This window comes from Uranotaenia lowii, chromosome 3 (assembly GCF_029784155.1).
Source record: "Uranotaenia lowii strain MFRU-FL chromosome 3, ASM2978415v1, whole genome shotgun sequence".
Lineage (NCBI taxonomy): Eukaryota > Metazoa > Arthropoda > Insecta > Diptera > Culicidae > Uranotaenia > Uranotaenia lowii.
In genome coordinates, this window is record NC_073693.1 from 153,688,460 (window position 1) to 153,701,154 (window position 12,695).

At 32.4% G+C, this 12,695-nt stretch overlaps 1 protein-coding gene across 1 annotated transcript; it reads right to left on the reverse strand.

Annotated features, from left to right (window-relative positions):
* Positions 1 to 7,499: 7,499 nt before the first annotated feature.
* Positions 7,500 to 10,969, reverse strand: LOC129756221 (zinc metalloproteinase nas-14-like). The gene is made up of 5 exons (XM_055753037.1): positions 10,866 to 10,969; positions 10,619 to 10,807; positions 9,194 to 9,514; positions 7,838 to 7,983; positions 7,500 to 7,769 (listed from the first exon to the last, which is right to left on the reverse strand). The coding sequence occupies exons 1-5, from the start codon at positions 10,951 to 10,953 to the stop codon at positions 7,605 to 7,607; spliced, it is 909 nt and encodes a 302-aa protein (XP_055609012.1). The 5' UTR covers positions 10,954 to 10,969; the 3' UTR covers positions 7,500 to 7,604.
* Between the last annotated feature and the right edge of the window lie 1,726 nt (positions 10,970 to 12,695).

The window sequence follows — 12,695 nt, forward strand, 5'->3', positions numbered from 1 at the left end:
TCATTAATTTACTACAGTATCTTCACGATCATCGAACGATTTAAAAAATCTTCAACTCCCGAAAGTCTTCTCTAGATTGATTTTTTTTTTTAACATAACCGGAAAATTTTGCAACCAAATCGTAATACATAACTCAACCAACTCAATTTCATTTTGGAACCATTTCAAAAGTTCCTTTTTTTCAAAAGCGGACTCGGTTTTCACATGAGTGTGGATCGGTCTAAACATGGTCATCATATTTGCTAACCCATAATCAATAAATGAAGGATAGAGGTTCATCTCAAAACCTAAAATTTGTGACTTGAGAAATCAAGGCCAATGCATATAATACTTTTCATTTCCCTGAGAAACCAAACTCTTGAAGTCTTTTCCACGAGACATCTAACACATGTGTGTATTTTTAGAAACCCTTATCATTTATCAAATAGTTAAATTATTTTAAACGCATGGTAACGTTTAACATAATATAAAACATAAAAAGAGTAGCCGTTTGATAAAGAATTAATCATAAATTTAACCACAGTTAATTACACAAAATATCATTTGTTCATCATGTTACGATACCGAAATCTTTGAAAAGCATTTCAGTTTTTTTTCAATTCATTTATTCACAATTTGATTAAATTCAAATATTGATTTTTTCTAATTTTAACATTCACAGTTTGGTTCTGATTTGAAATTTCCTTTCTCTCAATTTTTTCTATGCTACTATTCAACATCAAAATCAGCTGATTCAAACCTTTTCATACATTTTTTGGGCAAATAAATCAATTTCAACCTTTTTTTATGCTTCTCAGCTTCATTAATTAGAGCAATCGAATTATTCAATCTCACTATGAAGTTTTCATTATTTATTCCGAGCTGATAAGCAATTTCAAATCTTATTTCAAACACTTACCTTTTGCTGCCAATATTCATTATGACCTACTTTCAAAAGCACACTCGCCATTTTTCTAATCGATTCGTCGAACCTTTTTCACTCAAAAATTTACCAGTAATTTTTTAAATTATTTTCCCCATATAATGCACCAATCCAAATTTTTTTTTTCGATCTCATCACTTAAAGCTCCATTTCTCACTCTTCGTAGCTCATTCACTCAACACTTTTCTTTTCCGATTCTAAAAATTGATTTTTCTTTTTTTGTTTTTAACCTTCCAAGTAGTGACTACCCTTTTTTTGATTCACCATCGGCCAGTAACACTTCAAATACAATTCACATTTCCACTCCCAACTGCGCCATTGTAGTGACTTTGTCATTTTTCTTCGAGTAGACGCTCGATTGTTTTTTTTTCCCGAAAGACGCTCGACTGTTGTTCCCAAAATGAATAAGGTATAACATTAGTCATAAATATCGAAATTGAATGTAGCTTTACAGGATGAATGATATAATAATAGGAGAGAATTTGAATAAGTGTTTTTAGTGCAAACGCTTCGGCAACCGTTTGATTAGGACGAAGTATTGTCGAGAATATGGAATTGCTGATGAGTAAAAGAGAGAGAGATAAATTAATTGGACCGATGAAAAGAACATCAAACATAAGGAAAGCATTCTATCTGTGATCCGCCTTGCCAGGTAAATTTTTTGACGTTTCGGAGTTAGGACAAATGTATGGCCGTTTTCAAAAGCTTTCCAAAAGCTCCCTAACTAATCGAAACTTTTCTATGGAGGACATGGTGTCGCTAGTGTTTGCTTAATAACTCCCATTGTTGCGGATGATAGACGCGTCGAAATAAACTTTAAAAAACGCGAAGAAATCCGTCGCGAGATACTGACGTTAGGATACGACAATGGCGTAGCAGCTTCCATAACCGCTCGGTAAATTATTGTTTGCAGTGAAAAATAGTGAAACGGGAGTGTTAAACGATTTTTCTTTGAGATTCCGAAGATGATGAAAAACAAATAGTTTAGTAAGGCCACGCGGTAAAAAAAAAAGATGTTTTAATGTGTTAGAAACAGAGCGAGAGCACTCTGATACAGAGCGAGAGATCTCTGGATAAGGAAAACTGGTTGTTTTTCTCTGACGGAAAATTCTCGGTTGGCAGCCTGAGAAAAAGAAGTCAGTCACAGTAAAAAAAAACAGAGCGAGAGTACTCTGAGTCAGAGCGAGAGTTCTCTGAACTAAACGATGATGTAAAATTTTAGAGCGAGAGACTCTGATTTGTGAAATGATGCGTTAATTGGCCAAGCTAGCTATTTGTTTCATATTCATCAAACAGGTTACGATTCTCGGTTTGAAGCCTGAGAAAAAAATGTGAGAAAATTCTTCGGTTTATTACCTGAAGAAATTTTCAGTCTAAAAAGATAAAACAGTACCTTTGAACGGAAAAATGCAGAATCAGAGTTCGAAATTTAAAGAATTTAAAAAATCGCGTTGATAAGAATCGTAGAATCAGAAATACTAGAGCGAGAGTTCTCTAAGACACGAATAAACAAAAAAAAAATCCGATGTTCAGAGCGAGAGTTCTCTATGACACGAATAAACAAAAAAAAAATCAATATTAAATGCTGAGTTTGCTCCTAGAACATGATTTGGGGATTTATACAGAAAAAAAAAAATTAAAAAAAATGAGAAAGCCTTCATTCGAAAGACAGAGACAGATAATTCTAAAAAAAAAAAAAAATCAAAAGGTAATAAATGTTTTAATTGTTCCTACTACGTTAACCTATCTAAAGGTAGAGGTTCTTGATTGGTATTTTTAGGTACTCCAATTTTCAGTCAAAAAATGGGTTTTCTGTCAAAACCAGACATTGAAAATTTGACAAATATTCTCTGGGAGTGTGAATGTTGTACGGAAATAATATTTCCAAAGTCGGCTATGTAGAGATTGACTAGACCCATTATTTTAAAAAAGAAACACTCTAAGCTAGAGCAAAATATTTTTTATGTGGATAAATGAATTTCTTGGTATTCGTAAGTGAGAGAGATATGATGCAAATTCTACTCGGAATGACTACAAAAAAAAATAGTTTGAAGGCTATTGCTTTCTCTGTTTAACACATGAGAAATCGTATATCGGGATTGTGAACGCGCCCATCGCCAATGGGCGAAGGCAGCCAAGATGAACATGACAGCGGACATGAAAAGGGATCGCTCAGTAGTTCGGTATATTGCTTCACATAAGTGAAAGTGAGATACAACTTCATTCGGATTGCACTCCGATTCTAATGGAATTGCTTGTAAGAATGAGAAGCATTTAATTTTGAAAAGCTTCGCGATAGGGTATGTAATTTATGAGAAGGCAAAAGACATCAAAATCAGACAATGTAAAACTAACACGGTTAAAGATAGTTGGTTAAAAGAAAAGATTTAAAATTCCTGTTAAAAAAAACGTAAGCATCTAAGTATTATCGAGTAAAAGTACAAAATAAACCCATAGCTTTGAAGTAACAGTTTTCTGAAACGAACAATAATTATAAAAACTCTTAAATACTGTTTCTATCAATATTGATTTGTAAGCTTGCGGAAATACGAGTGAATTATAATTTGTTCAGAATGATTAAAGAAAATATCTAAGCGGGAGTGAATTAAGCATTTATTTGATAAAAAAAAAATCAAGGGTTGAGTTTCAATGGTGCAGATAATTTTGAGAAACCCCGAGATCGAACAAATTCAATTATTTTGTTAAGTGTTGGGAGTTTTTTGTATAAACTTTGAAAAGTAATAATAATTTTTAACGCTATCGGTTGAATTTGTTTTTTGAGTCAATCAAATTTTGTAAATTAATCAAGAATAGAGGAGGAGAATAATGTAGTGAATAAGGTATAACATTAGTCATAAATATCGAAATTGAATGTAGCTTTACAGGATGAATGATATAATAATAGGAGAGAATTTGAATAAGTGTTTTTAGTGCAAACGCTTCGGCAACCGTTTGATTAGGACGAAGTATTGTCGAGAATATGGAATTGCTGATGAGTAAAAGAGAGAGAGATAAATTAATTGGAGTTAGAAAATCTAACTTTTTTAATATCCATTTTAGAGCTGTATTGTCTAAGAAAAGTTTTTAGCTTGTACCAATTCTAGCAACTTTGCTATAGAAGTCATAGCTGTAACATTAATTGTTTCAAAGTTATGACATTTTTTAGAAAAATAACACCAATTTTCAGTTTTTTCAACATAACTTTTTTGCGCGTGATTTTTTATATAAAATATGTTCTAGAGAGTTTTGAAGACAGAAAAGTTGTACACTTTTGCTGAATATATTGTATAGAAATTTTGAAGTTTAAACGAGATATCTTAAAAATACTCAACAAAAATAGTCATTTTGAACTGGTTATATCTCCTGAGTTCGACGAACCGTCTCGTAGTGTGGACTAGGCCTTATAGAGTGACCTGGGTGACTCGCCTTAGCCGAGTCGACTATCTTCACGTCACATGTTTTCATAATTTACTGAAATTATGAAAAAAAATTACGAAGCGTTCGATGGCTTAAATAGCCTTCACTTGATTCCTCGGAAAAATTCACAGTCTCATTTGATTAAAAATTTTCAAGACCGAACATGTTTTTTCCTCAATCAATTGAAAAATGTTGGGAAAAAATTTAGGAGAATCGAGAGTAAATCGGTTACAACTCCATTTTCCGATGCATGCGGTGGCTCAAACAGCCTTTATTTGATTCCTTGTAAAAAATCACACAAGATAGGCCTATTTTTGTTCTAAATTTTTCAGTCAAAATCAGCGTTTTTCGTGATGGTTTAGGGAAATTAGGGGTTAAAAAGGCATTACATCTCCGTTCGTAAGCCCGTCACGGTGTGTTCCGTAGAAGGACTTAAAGAAAAAAAATACAGTAACGCTAATTTTTGCATGGGCTGAAAGTAGAGCTTTTTCCGGTTCATTTACACCAAAAATTAAAATATTCTGTCGGTGACCCCCCATACAATTTTTTTTTTGAAATTTTTCTATTTGAATTCTTAAAAAAATAAATATATTTTTATTGTTATATAATTTCACAGATGCTTATTATCTAAATTTTGACTTCCATTACTTTTAAATTAAACAAATAACTCAACAATGTCATCAAAAACTTTGAAAAACTTTTTTTTATTTTTATTAGTAACAGAGCTGTTTAAACGTAAAAATATGCTAAAAAGGTATATTCTAATCCTTTAATATAAATATTGGCTGGCAAATCCTGTCAGCAGTCTGAGAGGGTCAAATTATCTGAAATTATTAGAATTATCTAGAATAATATGAATCCTTATATGAATCTGTTTGAATCCATTGTCTTTAGATTTTCTGATTGCGGCAACACTGGAGGGAATTTTATTCAAAAAAAAAGCTCAATGATTAGGAAAATAAGTTAACACTAAGAAGCGCTATACTTTTTTCTGATAACGCTTATCGTTATTCGATCTGGAGTAGAAACGTTTGTCTTAACTGAAGCTTTTAAAAATTAAGAAAATCAATATTCAAAAGTAAACGATCAGTTAAAAACAATTTTTTAAAAGAAATTATTATTTATACTTCTCCTGATTTAATTGTCTCAAAATTCCATCTGCACTTCAGACTCAAAGCAAATCGCTACAGCAGTTCAATCTAGTTTAATTTGTTACTGTCTGTTGATACAATGATCATGAAAAACTCGGAGTTTCCTTTAACCTATTTATTTAATCATTTTCCAGTCCAATTTTTGTAACCCTGCTGTACTCTGTGATTCTTCCATTTTATTCAAAGAGCATTACTGTTAAGGTTAAATAATCTAAGCTTCTATGCTTTCCAACCCACTATATTATTTAAATAATCTCTTGATTTTTTTTTGTTTAAAATTGAATTTATATATTTTTTTTTAAATAATTTTATTTAATGAATGAATTTAGTCTTAAACTCTGATAAATTTGAATTTTTTCCAAAAAATGCATTTCAAACTTTTTGTCGATCTAAAATTTACAAAAATCAAGAGAATTGTTGTGAATTGCGAAAGTGAATTGCAAATGATCGATAGCAAGCTAGCCTGCAGCGCGTAAGACTCATCATATTTTGTTCATCTCTTACTTATTTTAGTTATTCTACTGTACACTGAACTGTTTCTTTATTATTAAATAGAACCTTAATGAAGCATTAATGTAACAGTAAAACAATCATAACTTCTATAATTTTATATCAATTATGGTAAAAATTATTGAAATCCTTGATTTGAATAAACCATAGAAACCCAAAAAAAAATTAAACGCATAAATCTTGTCTAAAAACGCCGATGGAATTCAAATTTCTCTTGTAAAAAAAATCCTTTTTCATCGTTTTGTTGATCATGAAATCCAAAATATCATCAATATTTCAATTCTTTAGCAAAAATGAAGTTCAAATGATTGATAGAAAATTTATTCATCTAAATATGGGAAAAAGAAATTTAACATGAATGTTATGTAGCGAAAGATAAACGGATTCCAGTGCAAGTACTTTTAACTAAATTTCATATTTTAAATTCTATTGAAAACTGGACTGCTAGGAAATGTTTAAAATTAAACTAAGGTAAACAAAGTTCAAAAATGCGTTCAAAAGAGTGGTGCCATCAAAAATTTTATTTATGTTTTCTAAAGAGCGAGCCTGCATATGATGGAAATATTTCAAAGGACAATTTTGAAAAAAAGAGAAAAGATTTTAAATATTTTGTTGGAAACCAATCAAATGGTGTTGGACTGTTCTTATTCCTCCATCATTTTTTTTTAACTAGAATAAGTTCTCCAAGATATACACATACGAATATAAATTAAAGTTACATTGAGATTACACCAATTAAAGCAATGATATCACAAATAATAAAATTTAAAATTAAAAATTCATAAAAAAAATGAGTTTTTCTGAAAATATAAATCACTTATCTTTCCAGGCGTTGAAATTTTTCTTTGTTTCAGTATGACAAAAACTTGAATAAAAATAAAAAAAATAAATTTTCAATGAAAAAAATTACTATTCCATTGCACTGGAATAAGTTTACAGCTAAAAATTTCTAAATATGGACTACAAATCTTCAAAAAAACAAAACGTATGGGGACTCACCGACCAAATATTTTAATTTCGCCTGAAAATGATTCAGAAAAGGCTAAATTTTCCATTTCTGCAAAAATTAGAGTTACTGTATTTTTTCTTTTAAACATCTTCTATAAACACACCGTGCCGTGCAGCATCTGAAACTATGTCAAATCGATTCACCGTGCATTTTCAATAAAGGAAAGTATTCATAGATTTGGTTCATGTAATACGGAAGATATTCAATTTCTTCGCGGATTATAGCCTTTTTTCCCATTGTGCATTGCTTCGAAAATATGGCAGTGTAAAGTTCATATCAAATATTAATATTATTTTCATGCTGTCAACATTTAAAAATTATGAAGTACAATAACTTTTAAAAAATATGTATATTTTTTTCTAGCATTCATGTCATTGCAGAGAATAAGTCACCTCCCCTATACTAATCTATCTACTCGCAGTGTTATCATGTTTCTAGTTGCACGTGCTGTTTCGGAAATAATATTTTATCGACATAGAGAAATGGAGACTAGTTTTTGTTATTTATTAGATACTTAGACATTTCAAAGAACAATCAACACGAGTAACGATGACCAATATGACAATTACGTAGTTCAGTCAAAAATCGGGAAAAATCATTCCCCTTTCTGAAGCTTTGCTTTCGCTGAGTTCACTTTATCTTGTAGTTTCCGTAATTTTTTACCCTTCTTCTTGGATGCACACTTGTATCTCAGGTTAACCTGATTGATATCGTTTTGCGAGAATCCGTTGTTGTTTCCAAAATCACCATTCCAAGGTTTCTGTAAAGGTAAGCGAGGTTTTAAAAATAGTTTGAAATTACCATGTTTGACTTATAGTGGGTGCGTACTTTGTTGTTCAGGATGGGATATTCAGAACTTGCTGCTCCAGCAAACTTAGAATAGTGCATCACACTGCCATAGTTGTAAGGAATGTTGTAGGTATCAACTTCGTTGGCGTCCAGAATAGCGAAGTTTGCGTTGTAAAATTGGTCAGCTAGAGAAACGACAATAAGTTATTAGTTGTTGCCAAATACTTGGTGCTGAAAGGTTCGTGTTACTTGATCTCCTATTTCATATTTGAGGAACTGAAAGTTCCAGATGGAGTTGGGGATGTGAAATTACGTATTTTATGGCCTATATGAACCAAAAACAGCGAAAGATGGATAGATGTTGAAAACCGTGAACAAGAAAAGTGACTTTTATAAAAAAAAAAAAGCTCAAAAATGAACGTTGAAGCAAATAAACACAGGCTAATATCTTTCATTTTTTATGGATATTCTTGAGTGAACAACAGTAATGAAGCTACAAAATAACGAATAAACAGAAAGTATACGTACAGTCCCCCCACAATCATTAGTCACTTAACGTATCATTTCACCACAAAATGTTCGTTCATTCGGGTGTAAGTGGACCAAACATCAAGCTTTGCATGAATTTCAGTCATTAAATATTCCCTCTTCGATTTCAAACATGATTTTGTTTCCAATTTTGTTGAAAAATAAAATAATTTACCGAAACAATCAACGTTTTTCAAAACCACAATTATGGGTCAAAATTGAAGCTTGTAACAATTATTAGTCATATTGCCCACAATTATTAGTCACATAGAAGTCCATGGCAACACCCGAATATCAACATGAAAATCAACAAGTTTCTGGCAAACATTCAGGGGCATTCTTTGCTAGTATACGTTCGAGGGGGAATTGGGTTGAGCTAGCAACCGAGAAATGTTTTGTTTTGCTCGCGAAAAAGTGACCCATGATTGTGTGGAACTTGGTGGATTCTGTAACAATTATGGGTCACTTTTATTTAGCTAAATATTATTGAATTTTCGCATTTCATTCGCTCAGTTTTATTTGGAAAATGTAAACTCTTCTTTTGTGCTTATATGGGACCAATTCATTTGGTTGGAATCTTTGAAATACCCGCATGAGGGGCTTAACGGTTTAAGATGTCAACCTTATAACATTGGAATTTTATGCGATAGTTCCACAGCTTATAGTTCACCTTTGATAAAAAGTATTCAATCAGCAATTTTACTGTTATCAAACACACAAATTATATTTTTAATGCATTTTGATGATATTGTCGATTAACTAAAAATAATGATATGATATAATTTCTTTTGGTTTAGTAGATATCAGCAGTTCTAATGATCGGTGACTAATAATTGTGTGTGACCCATGATTGTGGGGGGACTGTACTTTGATATTCCTGTCGAAGGGCGCTCCTGTTGATAGTAATCCAATCGTCACGATCAGGTCTTGTTTGCTCGTGGAAAAACCCGATAGCGTGCATCATTTCGTGCACCGGAGTGCCCACCGTATTCGTACATCCTGGCGTTTGTAAATTGATCAAATTGTACTGATTGTTGGTTTGTCTGCCGACGTACGAATAACATCCAGTGTTATTGTTCACGATCTTAATCCACAACTGATCAGAACTGGTCCTTTGAACGAAACGCACGCACGTGTTTCTGCTGTACATAGCGATGGCACTGTTGATGTTCCTCAACTGACTTGAGGCTGTAATGGTAAAATCAATTAGGGGAAAAGTTCATATAACGCCCCATGTGGCTAATACGCGCCACCCTTGTTTTGAAGAATCTGAAGCATTTTTAGTCTGCAAAATATTAAAAATTTGTTCTAAATGCTGTGATTGGTCATGGCAAGTATGAATTATTCCTTAAAATGCTCCTGTGTCGTGATAATTTCACAATTTAGGTTTTTCTTCATTTAGATCTAAATTTTAAAACACTTTCAATAAGGTGTCACCAAGCAAAGAAAAACGAATAAGACAATATTTTCTGACACATCGATAGAGGAGAATCTAAACTACGATTTAATGCTAAAAAATTATACCGAACTCGCTATGGTATGCTTTTTATGGGTATGTTTTATCACGGCCCATGCGCTCGCTATAACGCGCCAATCATAGTAGGCTGAAAATAGCATTAATTTTTCAAAAAGGCCAATTTTCATTGAAAATGAACAAAAAGTCTAAAACCACATTTTGAGCGTTCAATCAGCCCAAAAAATCTACTTTTCATTTTTTTTTAAATTTTGATTAGTTCATTTTGATTTTCTTTTCAGTCAAAGTGTCTGTAAGTATTGGTGTGTTTTCGGTCTTCGGCTGCTTTCGGGTGTGTTCGGCTGCTAGGCGCGTATTGAATACACGGCGGCGCGTATTTGCAACACAGTTTTGTTCTGTGGCTTTAAATAAGGTTTTTTAAAATCAAGTTTTTGAAGCAACTATAGCAATTTGAGTAATAAAAAATCATAGGCATTTGTAGAAAACAATTTTTTTCTACGATTGCACCCATTTTTAACACAATTTGTACGTGGAATACAAAGAAAATCAGCGATTCGCTTAGGTGGCGCATAATAGGGCATATTCCCCTATAAATATATTTTTACCTACTTCCTTCACAAACTATGTTGTATGTCTGCATAAATTAATGCCAATCGTCACAAACCTATGCCAACAATGCAATCTAATCTTCGAGTATTTATTATCAGTTCAAACCAAAATAGTCAAAAACACGCTCTTCCTTATTGAGAAACGATTTTTTTTTTAAGTTAACATTTTTACAACGCTTCAACTTCATAGCAACAAGTTGATATACTTACTAAAGCTTCCCAAAATCTCATACGGGACTCGTCCTCCGGGCCAAATCCGAGAAGCATACCGTTCAGAAACCGATACCCTCGATTTCGATGGAGGCACCAACATTATATCACCTTGGAAGTAATGCCCAAAACCAAGCTCAAAAGGATATCGGGTGTCATTTTTAGGATTATACTGTGCCAATAACTTTCCTGTAAAATTTTAAGATTATCGACACTTGACTGCCACAGTTGATATAAACCAACTTACCAACTTCTTCACTTGGTGTGTAATAATCGCCTATTACAACGCAGAGAAACTGTGAGATACACAGGAAAAGAATATACTTGATCGACATGATACAATCGAAGACTATGTCAGAATCCAGCAAGCGACAGGTCTTTATATTTGACAATAAGTAAATGCACATCAGATCTCGAGCTATAATACACACTTACTATGCTACTTGGGTAAACTGAGCAATGAATAAATTAAGCTGCAACTAATATTGCTTCTTCAATCAAAAAGTCCCCTCGATGTGAAGGTAATTGTAACACACGCAAGTAATATGAACATAATTGACACTTGAATAAGCCATACTAGTTCGAACCCACGAGACTATTTAAATATTGGTTTTTGGGATTTTTTCAGATATTGTTGAGGTTCTGAACATGCAAGGAACTAATCAATTTATTTAAAAAAATAGCCGACAATTGGATAGATGTCCTGTTAACGTTAGATTTATAAATTTCTTAATTTTCGTTTGTTATAAGTTTTCAAAACAAAAAATCAGGAGATTTCAAATCGAATTACTTATAAGTTTGATCTTCTGTATTATCTACACTGTATGTACAGATTTCTCATTGATCATTCAATAAATCAAATTTACAACCTGTTCATAGGCAGAATAAGCTTTCGATGATGATTTGAACATGTTGTATTATAAATACTATGAAGTTATGCTTATGATACATACACAGCCAGATCTTGTCAGCATCCCGGTGAATAGTAAAAGTACATTTACAGCTTATCTTTACTTGGCCATACCATACGTTTCAGTGTTAATAAGATTTGTTACCAAGTTTTTCGTTATAAATCTATTTTTTCAAATGAAAATAATACACACGTTGTTGAGAGATGAAAATGTAGAAAAAATTCTTCAAGTTATCTCCTTTTTCCTGAGCTTCAGCGCTAGGCTCAAAACAAAATTTTAATGATTCTCATTTTGCAACTAAAGGGCGAACACGAAATTATTGCGACACATTCAATAGGGCATAACTTTTTTACCATTGGGTAAAAATCAACCATATTTTGTACACTTTCTCATTGATGTGTATTGTTACATTAGACTGAGTCGATTTGGAGTCATTTTGGAATTTCTCAAACCCTGGGGTCTAAAAAGCTTCGTCTTGGTCCAAAACTCATCCATGATTTTTTGCAAAAATTTTAAGTAACGTTTACATGAGTAAATTTGAACTTTTAGGTTTGTATGGGAAAATTGAATATTTTGTACTGAAAAATCAAAATCAACGTCTGTGGAACCGAGCCAGTTGATGGTTTTTGTGCCAATTTATAAAATTCCTAAAGGAAATTTTCCGCTGAACAACTTTGTTGAAGACCGTAACTTCGTATCTTTTTAGGAAAAAAAGTTATTAGCTGTTTAACAGGGGTATATCTTTTCGCACTGATAAACAATAAATTCAATTGACATCCCCGCAGGGTGCCTAGCGAGGTACTGCAGGGTGCGTGACTACTTTCCATGCAACACTTCGTGAGGCTCAAGCAGTGATGTCAATTGAATTTACTGTTAATCAATGCGAAAAGACATACCCCTGTTAAACAGCTAATAACATTTTTTTCCTAAAAAGATACGAAGTTACGGTCTTCAACAAAGTTGTTTAGCGGAAAATTTCCTATAGGAATTTTATAAATTGGCACAAAAACCATCAGCTGGCTCGGTTCCACAGATGAAATAAAAATGATGTTGATTTTTCAGTACAAAATATTCAACTTTCCCATACAAACCTAAAAGTTCAAATTTACTCATGTAAACGTTACTTAAAAATTTTGCAAAAAATCATGGATGAGTTTTGGACCAAA

Bases quoted from the DNA above. Each gene is read 5' to 3' on its own strand.
- LOC129756221 (XM_055753037.1), bottom strand. From the start codon at position 10,953: ATGTCGATCAAGTATATTCTTTTCCTGTGTATCTCACAGTTTCTCTGC. The intron at 10,808-10,865 runs GTAAGTTGGTTT...AAAATTTTACAG, and splicing joins CACACCAAGTGAAGAAGTTG to GAAAGTTATTGGCACAGTAT. The intron at 9,515-10,618 runs GTAAGTATATCA...TTACCATTACAG, and splicing joins TGAGATTTTGGGAAGCTTTA to CCTCAAGTCAGTTGAGGAAC.